Here is a 15,599-nt window from a genome sequence, read left to right as displayed (position 1 = left end):
CTCAAAGGGTGGTGAATCTCTGGAATTCTCACCCCTCCCTGTGGGTTGTGGAGGCCAGATCATTGCATATATTTATGGTGAATATAAATAAATGTGAAAAATTAAGGAATTGAGGGCTATGGAGAACTGGCACAGAAATGAAGCAAGACCTACATAGACCAGCCATGACCATATTGAATAGCAGGGCAGGATTGTGGAGCCTGGTGGACCAACTCCTGCTCCCACTTGAATATTAGTCTGTTTTACCAACACTGAAGGATGAGCATTGGTCTGAAATATACAATAACACTTATTTTTCCACTACAGCCTTACTTTTATTTTGAACTTCTGCGAATGCAGCTGGGTCCTTTTTCACATTTGATTTAAAAGATTATAGCTGTCAGTAAGGTATTTCCACATTACTGCACTACAGTATCTAGTTTTTGCAATGGACCATGTAACAACAAACTTCCATTCGGAGGAAAGAATGCAAAGGAATACACTAGAGTTGAGACGTGTTGCATCATCATAGAGTTGGTTAGAAATTGACCCTTTGGCCCACAATGTCCACGCTGACCTTTTTAGGCCATCTACGCTAATCCAATTAACACACATTACAAACCCACCGACTCGCACAGCTATCTGGACTACACTTCTTCCCACCCGGTCCCCTGCAAAAAGTCTATCCCCTACTCCCAATTCCTCCGTCTACGCCGCATCTGCGCCCGGGATGAGGTGTTTCACACTAGGGCTTCCGTGATGTCCTCGTTCTTCAGAAAACGGGGCTTCCCCTCCTCCATTATAGATGAGGCTCTCACTAGGGTCTCTTCTACATCCCGCAGCTCCGCTCTTGCTCCCCCTCCGCCCACTTGCAACAAGGACAGAATCCCCCTCGTTCTCACCTTCCACCCCACCAGCCAGCGGATCCAACATATCATCCACCAACATTTCCGTCACCTACAACGGGACCCCACCACTGGCCATATCTTCCCATCCCCTCCCCTCTCTGCGTTCCGCAGAGACCGTTCCCTCCGTAACTCCCTGGTCCACTCGTCCCTTCCTACCCAAACCACCCCAACCCCGGGCACTTTCCCCTGCAACCGCACGAGATGCAACACCTGTCCCTTTACCCCCCCCCCTCAACTCCATCCAAGGACCCAAACAGTCTTTCCAGGTGAGACAAAGGTTCACCTGCACCTCCTCCAACCTCATCTATTGCATCCGCTGCTCTAGATGTCAACTTATTTATATCGGCGAAACCAAGCGCAGGCTCGGCGATCGCTTCGCTGAACACCTGCGCTCGGTCCTCATTAACAAAACTGATCTCCCGGTGGCCGAGCACTTTAACTCCCCCTCCCATTCCCAGTCTGACCTTTCTGTCATGGGCCTCCTCCAGTGCCATAGTGAGGCCCGCCGGAAATTGGAGGAGCAGCACCTCATATTTCGCCTGGGCAGTTTGCGGCCCGGTGGTATGAACGTCGACTTCTCCAACTTCAGATAGCTCCTCTGTCCCTCCCTTCCCCTCCTCCTTCCCAGATCTCCCTCTATCTTCCTGTCTCCACCTATATCCTTCCTTTGTCCCGCCCCCGACATCAGTCTGAAGAAGGGTCTCGACCCGAAACGTCACCCATTCCTTCTCTCCCGAGATGCTGCCTGACCTGCTGAGATACTCCAGCATTTTGTGAATAAATCGATTTGTACCAACATCTGCAGCTATTTTCTTATAACACACATTGGATCTGTATCTCTCTACTTAGGCATCAGATGTCTTTTAAATGGAGTGCTTGAATCGGATTCCACCACCTCTTTTGGCAGATCTCAACCATGGCTCTGTGTATAAAAGGAGGGTCTCGACTCGAAACTTTACCCTTTCCTTCTCGTCAGGAGATGCTGCCAGTCCCGCTGAGTTACTCCAGCATTTTGTGTCCATCTTCTGGTATAAAACGTTCTCCTCAGAACACTTTTATTCCTTCTTCTCACCTCTTGTTTTCAATACCCTTACCATGGATAAAAGACTTTCTACCCGATCTATGCCTTGTATAATTTTACATACTGTAATCATATCACCCATCAGCCTTCAAAATGTGTAGGACCACCCATTCCTTCTATCCAGAAATGCTGCCTGCCCCCACTGAGTTACTCCAGCATTTTGTGTCTACCCCTTCTATACAACAGGGAAAACGAGTCCAGTCAATTCAATCTCTCTGCATCACTGAATTCTGCCAAACCAGGCAATGTATCAAACAAAACTCACATTGAACTCAAAACAAATCAAAACAGTTCTTTCTGCTCATGGAGACACAGGGAACTGCAGATGCTAGAACACAAAGTGCTGGAGGAACTCAGCAGGCCCAGTTTATTAATGTCACATGTACTGAAGCGAAAAGCTGTATTTTGCATGCTATTCAAACTTATTAGATGTACCATACATAAAAACAATCACATCAAACTCAAAGGTAGACACAAAATGCTGGAGTAACTCAGCGGATCAGGCAGCATCTTGGGAGAGGAAGTTTCAGGTCGAGACCCTTCTCAAGATACAGAGTGAATATAGTTCTCAGCATTGTAGCACATCAGTTCCATAGACAGCACATCAGTGCCACATTTTGCTCTTTTTATCCATACTATTTTACTTACCAACTTCAAAAGGGCACAAATATGTCTGATACTCTACGGGATTATCGTGATCTTCTAAAACAAGAGAACCACTGAAAAACTGAATATAATAAACACAAGACACTTCAGATGCTGGTGTCTTGCATAGAACAAGAAGCGCTGAAATGAACTCAGCAGATCAAGGAGCATAAGTGGAGGGTAGACACAAGTGACTGCAGATGCTGGAATCTTGAGTAAAACACAGAGCTGGAGGAACTCAACGGGTCAGGCAGCATCTGTGGAGGATATGCATCTTTAGAGGGAAGATAGTCACAAAAGGATGGAGCAACTCAGCTGGTCAGATAGCATCTCTGGGGAAAAGGAATAGTGATGTTTCAGATTGAGACCGTCTTCAGAACAAAAATCAAAACAGTTCTTTCTGTTCACGGAGACACAGGGAACTGCAGATGCTAGAATCTTGAGTGCTGGAGGAACTCAGCAGGCCTAAGAGGTGAACTCAGGAAGTGTGTAGGAAGAAGGAAACGTGAGATCTAGACAGTACGTGGAACAAATAAACGAAAGATATACAAAAAGCAACAATGATCAAAGAAAGGTGGAGCACACAATGGTCCATTTTTGGCTGTGGGCCAGGTGATAACGAGTCACACAGTGAAACTAATCCGACCAGGGTGAGGGAGGGACACGGGTCGATTGAATTTAGAGAAAACAATACACACACCGCTGGGTTGTAAGAGAAAATAACTGCAGATGCTGGTACAAATTGAAGGTATTTATTTACAAAATGCTGGAGTAACTCAGCAGGTCAGGCAGCATCTCAGGAGAGAAGGAATGGGCGACGTTTCGGGTCGAGACCCTTCTTCAGTCTGATGAAGGGTCTCGACCCGAAACGTCGCCCATTCCTTCTCTCCTGAGATGCTGCCTGATCTGCTGAGTTACTCCAGCATTTTGTGAATAAATACCTCCGCTGGGTTGTAAGCTGGCCCAGGCAAAATACGAAGTGCTGCTCCTCCAATTTTGCGTTTGGCCTTACTCCTTCAATGGAGGAGGCCCAGGACAGGACAGGACAGAACAGAAATTAGTGGGCAGAGATGCTGGTTTGGACAACACGGCGGAACAGACAGCATCTCTGGAGAGAAGGGATGGGGGGGGGGGGGGGGGGGGAGATGTTTCTTTCTTCAGAAAGGTCGCTGTGGGAATGAGAGAGGGTGAGGTGAAGTGTTTGGGGACCAGGAGACCGTGTAGGTTCAGTAAAGCGATCGCCCAGTCTGAAACTGAGGGAATGAATGTAGGGTCCGGTTCATGTTGACAACACTGACAACTCCACTCAGCCATGATGGAAGCGGAGCTGCGGCTGCCGGGCTCCCCTCTCTCTCCCTCCTTCCCTCTCCTCCTTCTCCCTCCCTCCCTCTCTCTCCCCATCTTCCCCTCTCTCTCCCCCATCTCTATCCCCATCTTCCCCCTCCATCCCCCTCCATCTCTCTCTCCTCCCCCCTCCATCTCCCTTCCTCTCCCCCCCTCCATTCCTCCATCCCTCTTTCTCTCTCTCCCCCCTCCCCCTCCCTCCCTCCCTCTCTCCCCCTCCATTCCTCTCCCCCTCCCTCTCCCCCCCTCCATCTCCCTCCCTCCCCCTCCATCTCCCTCCCTCTCTCTCTCCCCCTCCATCTCCCTCCCTCTCTCTCTCCCCCTCCATCTCCCTCCCTCTCTCTCTCCCCCTCCATCTCCCTCCCTCTCTCTCCCCCTCCATCTCCCTCCCTCTCTCTCCCCCTCCATTCCTCTCCCTCTCTCCCCCCTCTCTCTCTCCCCCTCCCTCCCTCTCTCCCCCTCCATCTCCCTCCCTCTCTCTCTCCCCCTCCATCTCCCTCCCTCTCTCCCTCCCCCTCCATCTCCTTCTCCCTCTCCCCCTCCATTCCTCCATCCCTCTCCCCCCTCTCTCTCTCCCCTCTCCCTCCCTCCCTCTCCCCCTCCATCCCTCTCCCTCCCTCTCTCCCCTCCCCCCCCCCCTCCCTCGCCCTCACACCGCGGCCTGTCAACAACTCACCATCCGCGGCCGTCGCCGGCAGCTCTTCTTCCTCTTCCTCCTCCTCCTCCTCCTCCTCCTCCTCCAACTGCCCCTCCATCGCCTCCTTCCTCACCGGGTACCCGTCGCTGTGCGAGTCGTGGTCGTGGTCCCGGTCGTGGTCGTCCTCGTCCTCCCGCCCCCCCCGCCCCTCCTCCTCCTCCCCCTCCCCCTCCCCCTCCTCCTCCTCCCCGCCGAGCCCGGCCTCGGTGGCGGCTTCGCGGTCGCGGTCGAGCGCGGCCTGCAGCCGCTCCTGCAGGTTGGCCTTCAGGCCCTTCGTGTCGAGGCCGCGCTTGTGCAGGGCCTCCTTCAGCTCGTTCACTTTCAGCCTCCGGATGTCCAGCGAACTCATCTCTGACTGTGACAAACTTTTTTTTTTTTTAAACAAAACTAAACACCTCTCCCCACTTCTCCCTCCCCCCCGCTCCTCCTCCTCCTCCTCCTCCTCCCTCCTACGGCGGGCCCGATCGCGGAAATAAATAAACAACTCCTTCCTCGACGACGGCGACCGGCGCTCGCAATGTCGGCGCGAAGATTATAAGTGAGGGAGTGGGTTTGATATGAAATTCTCCTCAGGAGCCGGAGCGCCAGGCGGACAAAATGGCGGCGCGCTGCCTTCACCCTCCTTCAGGGCGCCAGCGGGCCGCGCCGTTGTTACAGCCCTCCCCATTGGCCAACTCCCTCTCCGCCGTCAACCGGCGTCCAATGGGCGGTGACCTTGCAGCCCGGCGCCGCCGTCCCCCATTCCGCTCCGCCTGTGTCGCCCCACTTCATTGGTCGGCGCCTCTACGCGGGTGGGAGGGCGGATTGTTAGGCCTCCAATCGGACGTGCTGTCTCATGCGGGCGGGGGCGGGCTCTCGGGAATGGTCCAATCATCTGCCAGAACACCAACTACGGTCCCGCCCCTTTGTGACAACAGGACAGACCGACGTCCTGATTGGTCGCGCCTCGCGTCAATCACCCCGCATACGTCACGCTACTCACTCCACCTCCCGTCCCGCCCACCAGTCGTCTAGACCCGCCCACCTGTCAATCAGTACCGTACCACCCACTTGTCCATCTGGGGCAACCCCTGGCATCTCCTCCAAACTCCTTGACAATGTTTTAATGGCAACCGAAGGGGCAACTTGTCCCCTCAAAGGGTTCGGGCGTGTATGAAACGAGCTGCCGGAGGGGGGAGTTGAGGCAGGGACCATCGCAATGTTTAAGGAACATTTAGACGGCAACAATGGATAGGATAGGACAGATTAAGAGGGATATTGGCCAAACGCAGGCAGGTGGGACTAGTGTAGCTGGGACATGTTGGCCGGGGTGGGTAAGTTGGGCTGAAGAGCCTGTTTCCACGCTGCATCACTCTATGACAGAGCAAGACTACCCTCTGGAAACTCCTGCTGAATCCGGAGTAGTTTGTCAACTCTTGGAATTCGGGATTAAAAACATTCCCAGAGGATTGAGCGGTGGAGTCAGAATGGGCCGAGGAACTAGTTTAATTTAGTTTATATACACATGCATCGTTTGTGGTTGTGCTTTTCAACAAGGGATATATGGAACTAAAGGTCATAAGAAAATATATCCTGGCAAGATAGAGTGTCCAACGCCGAGATTCTGTCCCGCGCTGGCCTTCCGAGTATGTACACTCTACTCAGGCAGCGCAGTGGAGTCCTGGGAGAGCCTTGCAGCTGACCGCACGAGGTGGAGAGGTACCCTGAACCAACATCTCTAAACGGGGGAAGAGAAACTGATGAACGCAGCGGCAGACAAGCGGGCACACAGAAAGGAGCGCAGCAACTTCAACAGACCAGAGACCACACACAAATGTGACCTTTGCGACAGAGACTCACTCCAGCATTGGTCTCTTCAGCCACAGCCGAGGTGTGGAGCAAGCAGCCAACGAGGATGCATCACCCATGGTCAGCCATGACCGAGGGGGCCTAAGAAGATATAAGAAAATACTGGCAGGCGTTATTTTATATATAAAAATTACAAGAGGTCACTTGAAATCCCACATAGAAAATGTGGCGACTAGGCTGGGTGAGGAAGTCGATCTCAACCTCATCGAGAATTCTGTGCGGAAGTCAGAGCACTGAATCCACGCCGACCATCGATCATTAGTTCTATGCTATCTCATCCTACACACTTGGGGGCAATTTACAAAAGCCAATTAACCTACAAAGCCGCACGTCATTGGGATGCGGGAGGAAACCGGAGCACCCGGAGGAAACCCACACGGACACAGGGAGATGAAAGAATGGAGCGACTGGGCCTGTATACACTGGAATTTAGAAGGATGAGAGGAGATCCCATAGAAACATTTAAAATTATTAAGGGGTTGGACACGCTAGAGGCAGGAAACACGTTCCCGATGTTGGGGGAGTCCAGAACCAGGGGTCACAGTTTAAGAATAAGGGCTAGGCCATTTAGAATGGAGATGAGGAAAAACCTTTCCACACAAAGAGTTGTGAATTCTCTTCCTCGGAAGGCACTGGAGGCCGATTCACTGGATGCATTCAAAAGAGAGTTAGATAGGCCTCTTAGGGCTAGCAGAATCAGGGGGTATGGGGAGGAGGCAGGAACGGGGTACTGATTGTGGATTTTTTTTTTAGATTTAAATTTAGAGATACAGCGCAGAAACAGGCCCTTTGGCCCACTGGGTCCGTGCCAGCCAATTAACCTACATACCTGCACGTCTTTGGAGTGTGGGAGGAAACCGAAGATCTCGGAGAAAACCCACGCAGGTCATGGGGAGAACGTACAAAATCCGTACAGACAGCATCCGTCGTCAGGATCGAACCTGAATCTCCAGCGCTGCATTCGCTGTAAGGCGGCAACTCTACCGCTGCGCCACCGTGCCGCAGCCATGATCAGCCATGATCACAATGAATGGCGGTGCTGTCTCGAAGGGCCAAATGGTCTCCTCCTGCACCTATTGTCTATGTATCTAGAGCGTGCAAACTCCACACAGACAGCACCTGCGGTCGGGATCGAACCCTGGTCTCTGGGTACACACCTGTGTACTGCTTAAGTGAGGTCTGCTGTATGATTTTACCGGGTTGTACACAAAACAAAACATTTCAATGTACCTTGGTGGACATGACAGTAATAACAATAATAATAATAATAATAATAATTTTAATAATCCTTTATTCGTCCCACAACGGGGAAATTAGACAATAGGTGCAGGAGGAGGCCATTCGGCCCTTCGAGCCAGCACCGCCATTCAATGTGATCATGGCTCATCATCCACAATCAGTACCCCGTTCCTGCCTTCTCCCCGTACCCCCTGACTCCGCTATCCTTAAGAGCTCTATCTAGCTCTCTCTTGAATGAATTCAGAGAACTGGCCTCCACTGCCTTCTGAGGCAGAGAATTCCAAAGATTTACAACTCTCTGACTGAAAAAGTTTTTCCTCGTCTCCATTCTAAATGGCCTACCCCTTATTCTTAAACTGTGGCCCCTGGTTGCAAGGTTAATGGAAACTTCTTCCATTAGCACCAAAGGGACGACGGTGAGTAAGGTTTGCAAGGTTACAGTAGCAAAGTAGATAGCAAAAATAAATAAGCATTCATTATAAATAAAATAAAACAAAATAAAGATAATTGTCTTTATTTACTGGTCTATGTTTACTTGTCTGCTGGGAGCAGTGTTGTTTGTGCAGTCTGACGGCAGCAGGAAGGAAGGGCCTTCGATATCTCTCCTTCACACACTTGGGCTGAAGGAGTCTGTCACTGAAGGAGCTACTCAGTGCAGTGACGGTGTCCTGCATGGGGTGGGAGTCGTTGTCCAGCAGCAATGTTATCTTTGCCATCATCCTCCTGAGTCAAGAGGGCAACCCAGGACAGAGCTGGCCTTCCTGACCAGCTTGTCGAGTCTCTTCCTGTCAGCTGCTGAGATGCTGCTGCTCCAGCCGACCACTCAATACAAAATGGCCGATGCCACCACAGTGTTGTAGAAGGTCCTCGGGAGTGCCCCCTGCACTCCAAAGGACCTGGGTCTCCTCAGCAGGTAAAGTCTGCTCTGGCCTTTCTTATAAAGTGCATTAATGTTATCAGTCCAGTCCAGTTACAATACAATACAATACAATACAATACAATATATCTTTATTGTCATTGTACAGGGGTACAACGAGATTGGGAATGTGCCTCTCATACGATGCAATAAATTAATTAGCTAATCAGTATAAATTTAAACAACCCAATGAAACAAATTAGAACAGTTTTAAAACAGAATAAAGTGCAAGTCGATCTGTGCCGGTTCACTGTGCGATGTGGCCATCCAGCTCAGCAGGACCGGTTCATAGCAGCTATGGCCCTGGGGATGAAGCTGTTCCTGAGTCTGGAGGTGCGGACGTAGAAGGTCTTGTATTGTCTGCCCGATGGTAGAAGTTCGAACAGACTGTTGCAGGGGTGTGAGGAGTCTTTGTGGATGCTGGTGGCTGGTGGCTTGTGTTCCGATGGTCCTCTGAGCTCTATGGACTACCCACTGAAGAGCTCTCCTCTCTGCCTCCGTGCAGCTGAGATACCACACAGGGATGCCATGTGTTAGGTTTATTGTTCATGTAAACAACCCAGGTACTTATAAGAGTCGACCCTCTCGATGTCCATTCCCTGGATGTTCACCGGTGTCGGGGGGACCTGGCTGCACCTGCGGAAATCCACCACCATCTCCCTGGTTTTCCCCACGTTGATCTGGAGACGGTTCCGCTGGCACCAGTCCACAAAGTCCTGGGTCATTTCTCTGTAGTATCATTGCCAGTACAGGCTGTGGGTCAAATGGAAATTAATTTAAAGGCAATTGCAAGAGAATAGGACAATGGAATTGGTTTGAACGATGCAGGGTACTTGATATACAGCAAAGCCGGGTGATTTGATGTCCATTTGACATATATAGAGCACAGGATAATGGGATTAGCGTTGCATTGATACAGGTTATTGGGCCGAGTCTGAGATTAGTTTTAAATTAAAACAGGATAATGGGAGAGTGGGAAGTGGGATTAGCTTTGCTCTGGCAAACAGCCATCAGTCTGAAGAAGGGTCTCGACCCGAAACGTTCCCCATTCCTTCTCTCCAGAGATGCTGCCTGTCCCGCTGAGTTACTCCAGCTTTTTGTGTCTATCTTCGGTTTAAACCAGCATCTGCAGTTCTTTCCTACACATCAGGCTATCAAACATTACAACCTCCAAATAGGCTCCAAACTATTTAGACGGGAACATTATTTTTGACTTTACACAACTATTGTCTATTTATTTGTCTGTTTTTATTATAAATTTAAATAATTACAAGATCAAGTGGACCCGTTGGGCCCAAACCTCTCCTGCATTACTGCAGCACCCTCTCCTCCCCATTTCCCCCTTCCCTCTCCCCCTCCCCTCTCCCCCTTCCCCTCCCCTCCCTCCTCCCATCCCCCCTTTCCCTCCCCCTTCCCCTCCCTCCCTCCCTCTACCCCTCTCCCTACCTCCCCTCCCTCCCGAGGAGATAGATTTAAACTTTAAAATGTGAATAACTTTGAAAATATAACACCGATTTCAATGAAACTTCTTCCATTAGCACCAAAGGGACGATGGTGAGTAAGGTGGGCCTAAAATTGTCGCGGTATCATGTACCATTTTGGCTGTAGTTCAGGAACAAACAAACAAACAAACAAACAAACGAGAGTTTTAGTGTACAGGTTTTATAATTCTTCAATAGATAATTCCATGTTTCTTTTTCTTATTTCTCTTAAAAGGTTTCTGAGCTTTGTTGTTGTTTATTATGGGTTTTACAGAGTAATATGTTCACATATCTATTGTGCTGCTGCAAAATGAATTTAAATGTTCCACTTCGAGACATAAGACAATAAACACTGGATTCTTGATCTGCGCTAAACGAGGTGAGGTGAGGAGGAACATCTTTAGTCAGAGGGTAGTTAATCTGTGGAACTCATTGCCGCAGAGGGTTGTGGAGGTCAAATCAGTGGATATTTTTAAGGCAGAGAGAGACAAATTCTTGATGAGAACGGGTGTCAATGGTTAAGGGGAGAAGGCAGGAGAATGGGATTAAAAGGCAAAGATCAGCCATGATTGAATAGCGGAGAGGACTCGATGGGCCGAATGGCCTAATTCTACTCTTATAACGTGAACTTGTGAATGAAATTGTCCTCTAAACTTGCCAAATTTTCTGTAATGTCGATTTTTGTTAACTATAGTTTTAAACCTCGCAGAGTTGATTTTGGCAAAAGCAATGAAGTAGAAGACGAGTATTAGCACAATACTGTTTAAGAATAAGGGGTAGGCCATTTAGAACGGAGATGAGGAAAAACTTTTTCAGTCAGAGAGTTGTAAATCTGTGGAATTCTCTGCCTCAGAAGGCACTGGAGGCCAATTCTCTGAATGCATTCAAGAGAGAGCTAGATAGAGCTCTTAAGGATAGTGGAGTCAGGGGGTATGGGGAGAAGGCAGGAACGGGGTACTGATTGAGAATGATCAGCCATGATCACATTGAATGGCGGTGCTGGCTCGAAGGGCCGAATGGCCTACTCCTGCACCTATTGTCTATTGTCTAAAATCAACTCTGCAGGGTTTAAAACTATAGTAAAAAAAAAAAAAAAGTCGACATTACATTTTGCTTTTTGGCAAAAGCAATGAAGTAGAAGACGAGTATTAGCACAATATGATATTGGGGTTCGAGTTATCGACCTTCCCTGTGGTGAGCCCTGTCAACTGACTTTAGTCAGGCGAACGTCAACAAACAGAGACAGCAGAACCTCAAACGCAAGAAGATGAAGACAATATGATATTCTCCGTTATGCATTATTAAATTCCTAGGTTACCCCTTCATAAGATCATAAGATACAGGAGCGGAATTAGGCCATTCGGCCCATCAAGTCTACTCCGCCATTCAATTATGGCTGATCTATTTTTCCTTCTCAACCCCATTCTCCTGCCTTCTCCCCACAACCCCTGACACCCGTACTAATCAAGAACCTACCAATCTCCGCTTTTAAAATTTCCAACGACGGCTTCCACTGCCGTCTGTGGCAACGAGTTCCACAGGTTCACCGCCCTCTGGCGAAAGAACTCCCTCCTCATCTCCACTTTAAAAGTTACGTCCTTTTATTCTGACGCTGTGCCCTCTGGTCCTAGACTCTCCCACTAGTGGAAACACCCTCTCCACGTCCACGCTATCCAGGCCATTCACTATTCAGTACGTTTAAATGAGATCCCACCTCATCGTTCCAATCTCCAGTGAGTACAGGCCCAGTGCCGTCAAACGCTGATCATACGTTAACCCAATCATCGCCCGGGATCATTTCCGTAAACCTTTCTGCTCTCTCTCCAACGCCAGCACATTCTTCCTCAGATATGTTTCATCTGCTAACCTGTCAAATGCACCATTTTCTGGATAAGATGCAGCGTAGGTTCACTAGGTTAATTCCCGGAATGGCGGGACTGTCGTATGTTGAAAGGCTGGAGCGATTGGGCTTGTATACACTGGAATTTAGAAGGATGAGGGGGATCTTATTGAAACATATAAGATAATTAGGGGATTGGACACATTAGAGGCAGGAAACACGTTCCCAATGTTGGGGGAGTCCAGAACAAGGGGCCACAGTTTAAGAATAAGGGGTAGGCCATTTAGAACGGAGATGAGGAAGAACTTTTTCAGTCAGAGAGTGGTGAAGGTGTGGAATTCTCTGCCTCAGAAGGCAGTGGAGGCCAGTTCGTTGGATGCTTTCAAGAGAGAGCTGGATAGAGCTCTTAAGGATAGCGGAGTCAGGGGGTATGGGGAGAAGGCAGGAACGGGGTACTGATTGAGAGTGATCAGCCATGATCGCATTGAATGGCGGTGCTGGCTCAAAGGGCTGAATGGCCTCCTCCTGCACCTATTGTCTATTGTCTATAAACGAAGGCCCTATCCTCCTATCCCAGTGGAAGTTAGATTCCATGGAAACCAATGCAAAGACAGCAGGGTGTTTGATTGAAAAATACACCATGGTGGCAGGTTCTTCGGCCCACCGAGTCCACACCATCCATCGATCACCCGTTCACACTAGTTCTACATTATCCCACTTTCTCATCCACTCCCTTCACACTGGGGGGCAATTTCATAGAGGCTACAAATCCACACGTCTTTGGGATGCGGTAGGAAATCGGAGCACACGGAAAACGCACAAACTCCACAGTGACAGCACCTGATGTCAGGATCAAACCCAGCCCTCTGGTGCTGTGAGGCAGCAACTCCACCAGCAGAACACCTCCGCTCAGTCCGTCTCAACCAACCTGATCTCCCGGTGGCTCAGCACTTCAACTCCCCCTCCCATTCCCGTCTGACCTTTCTCGTCCTGGGCCTGCTCCATTGTCAGAGTGAGGCCCAGCACAAATTGGAGGAACAGCACCTCATATTTCGTTTGGGTAGTTTACACCCCAGCGGTATGAACATTGACTTCTCTAACTTCAGGTAGTCCTTGCTTCCACTCTCTATCCCCTCCCCCTTCCCAGTTCTCCTACTAGTCTTCCTGCCTCCGACTTCATCCTATCTTTGTCCCACCCCTCCCCCTGACATCAGTCTGAAGAAGGGTCTCGTCCCAAAACGTCACCCATTCCTTCTCTCCAGAGATGCTGCCTGACCCGCTGAGTTACTCCACCATTTTGTGTCTGCCTTCGATTTAAACCAGCATCTGCAGCTTTTTCCTATATAACTCCACCAGCTGGTCCACTCTGCTCCCGAGTGTGTATTTTATACATCCATCGTTACAATCACAATGTTAAGAGACTTTGACTGCAAAATCACTTTGATGTCCTAACATCTGAAAGGTGCTCGAGGGATGAAGAGACCATCTTAAATAGCAAATAAAAGCAGGGCACTGTGCAAAAACATTGTTCTTTAAACATTTTCAAGGCAATAAATATTGGAACTGTGAAGGAAGCTGAAGAAACACACTATCTTCTGTGGATCTCGAAACATGACTGCTCTCAAAGAGTTCGCTGACAAAGTCAGACGACGGATGCGAGGAGCGAGGCCGGTGGGAGAGGAGAGGGAACCGGGTTCTGGCTAAGGTCGCCAACTGTCCCGTATCAGCCGGGACATCCCGTATTTTGGGCTAAATTGGTTTGTCCCGTACGGGACCGCCCTTGTCCCATATTAGGCCTGGGGGCAGTGTGGGCCCGGACGCTGTAGGCCGGGACATTATAGGCCTGGGGGCCGCTTTAGGTTCTGACAGTGTAGGCCGGAGGCCTTGGCGCTGCCTAACGGAGGTTGCGTACCAACCCACCCCCCGACTCGGGCGGCCGCCATTGGTGGAGCGGGAGCACGAGGCCGCTGGATGGGTGAGGTCACGTGGGGCTCGGCGCGGTGACGTCACCTTGTCCCTTATTTGGGAGATAGTTGGCACCCCTAGGTCTGGCCCACCACACCCTCAAGGGCGGCTGCGGGAGACTCCCACCCCCTGAGGAACAATGGTGGACGTGGGTTCGCTGGTCGATTCACACGTCCAAGGGAAGGTGATGGCTGGAGGCCCGGCTGCAGCCTGGGGCTCGCCTGGAATGGGCACCTGCTCATAAGACCTAGAGCGCAGACTGGATTGCACTTTGAAAATGGCACCAAAACCTGGCGCCTCTTGCCTATGGGATCAGTGAACTATTCCTGTACACTTTGCCAATCAGCAATTGTGCTTAGGTACGGCAATACTTGACTGAACTGTTTGTAAGAAAATAATTTCACTGAGCGTTTGCACATATAAAAATAAAGCACCATTGACCATTGAAGTGCCAAGGAGTAGCAGGTTGCATGGAACGTGTGGGCAACAGGGGCGGTCACGGTGGCACGGCGGTAGAGTTGCTGCCTCACAGCGCCAGAGACCCGGGTTCGATCCTGACTACGGACGTTGTCTGTACGGAGTTTGTACGTTCTCCCCGTGACCTGCGTGGGTTTTCTCCAAGATCTTCGGTTTCCTCCCACACTCCAAAGACGGACAGGTTTGTAGGTTAATTGGCTTGGTATAAATGTAAAATTGTCCCTAGTGTGTGTAGGATAGTGTTAGTGTGCGGGGATCGCTGGTCGGCATGGACTCGGTGGGCCGAAGGGCCTGTTTCCGCGCTGTATCTCTAAACTAAACTAAACTAAACATGTCCAAACAAGCCGCTCTTACACGTAATCACAGCATCAGCTCATTAGTTCAGGTGCATCATGTTTCTAACAAAGGGCAAAATGTCGCTTTGGAAATATGGGCTATTCCCCAAGTGTCTTATTAATGTTTCCATAACACTGTATCCTATCTGTGTACATCTGGGAGAGCTGTGTACATCTGGGACATCTGTGTACATCTGTAACCAACGGGTGGCTCAGCAGTAGAGTTGCTGCCTCACAGCGCCAGCGATTCCGGATCGATCCCGACTACGGGCACTGTCTGTACGGAGTTTGTACGTTCTCCCCGTAACTATGTCGGTTTTCTCCGGGTGCTCCGGTTTCCTCCCACACTCCAAAGACGTACAAGTTTGTTGGCTAATTGGCAGCGATAAAATTGTAAATTGTCCGTAACATGTGGGGTTAGTGTTAGTGTGCGGGGATCGCCGGTCGGCGCGGACTCGGTGGGCCGAAGGGCCTGTTCCTGCACTGTATCTCTCAACTGAACTAAACACTCGGTGGTATCAGTCTGAAGAAGGGTCTCGACCCGAAAAGTCACCCATTCCTTCTCTCCTGAGATGCTGCCTGACCCGCTGAGTTACTCCAGCATTTTGTGAACTAAACACTCGGTGGTAGATCGGGCAGCATCTGTGGAAAGCGAAACAATGAATGTTTCCTGTTCAGGACCCTTCAACCTGAAGGTGGTTGCAGCTGGAAAACGTTTGGACAGAACTCAAAGATGTCACAGACGGCTGTGGAGGACAAGTCAGTGGATATTTTTTACGGCAGAGATAGATAGATTCTTGATTAGTGCGGGTGTCAGGGGTGATGGGGAGAAGGCAGGAGAATG

The 15,599-nt window shown here is 50.0% G+C and overlaps 1 protein-coding gene across 1 annotated transcript in view; it reads right to left on the bottom strand.

Annotated features, from left to right (window-relative positions):
- Positions 1 to 5,304, bottom strand: part of LOC144611870 (heterogeneous nuclear ribonucleoprotein U-like protein 1) — a 40,143-nt gene extending 34,839 nt beyond the window's left edge. Inside the window, 1 exon segment of the mRNA XM_078431179.1 lies at positions 4,634 to 5,304. Coding sequence (XP_078287305.1) covers positions 4,634 to 5,003 — 370 coding nt within the window. The 5' untranslated portion in view covers positions 5,004 to 5,304.
- Between the last annotated feature and the right edge of the window lie 10,295 nt (positions 5,305 to 15,599).

Source organism: Rhinoraja longicauda, chromosome 41 (assembly GCF_053455715.1).
Source record: "Rhinoraja longicauda isolate Sanriku21f chromosome 41, sRhiLon1.1, whole genome shotgun sequence".
NCBI lineage: Eukaryota > Metazoa > Chordata > Chondrichthyes > Rajiformes > Arhynchobatidae > Rhinoraja > Rhinoraja longicauda.
This window is presented reverse-complemented; position numbering and strand designations above follow the sequence as displayed.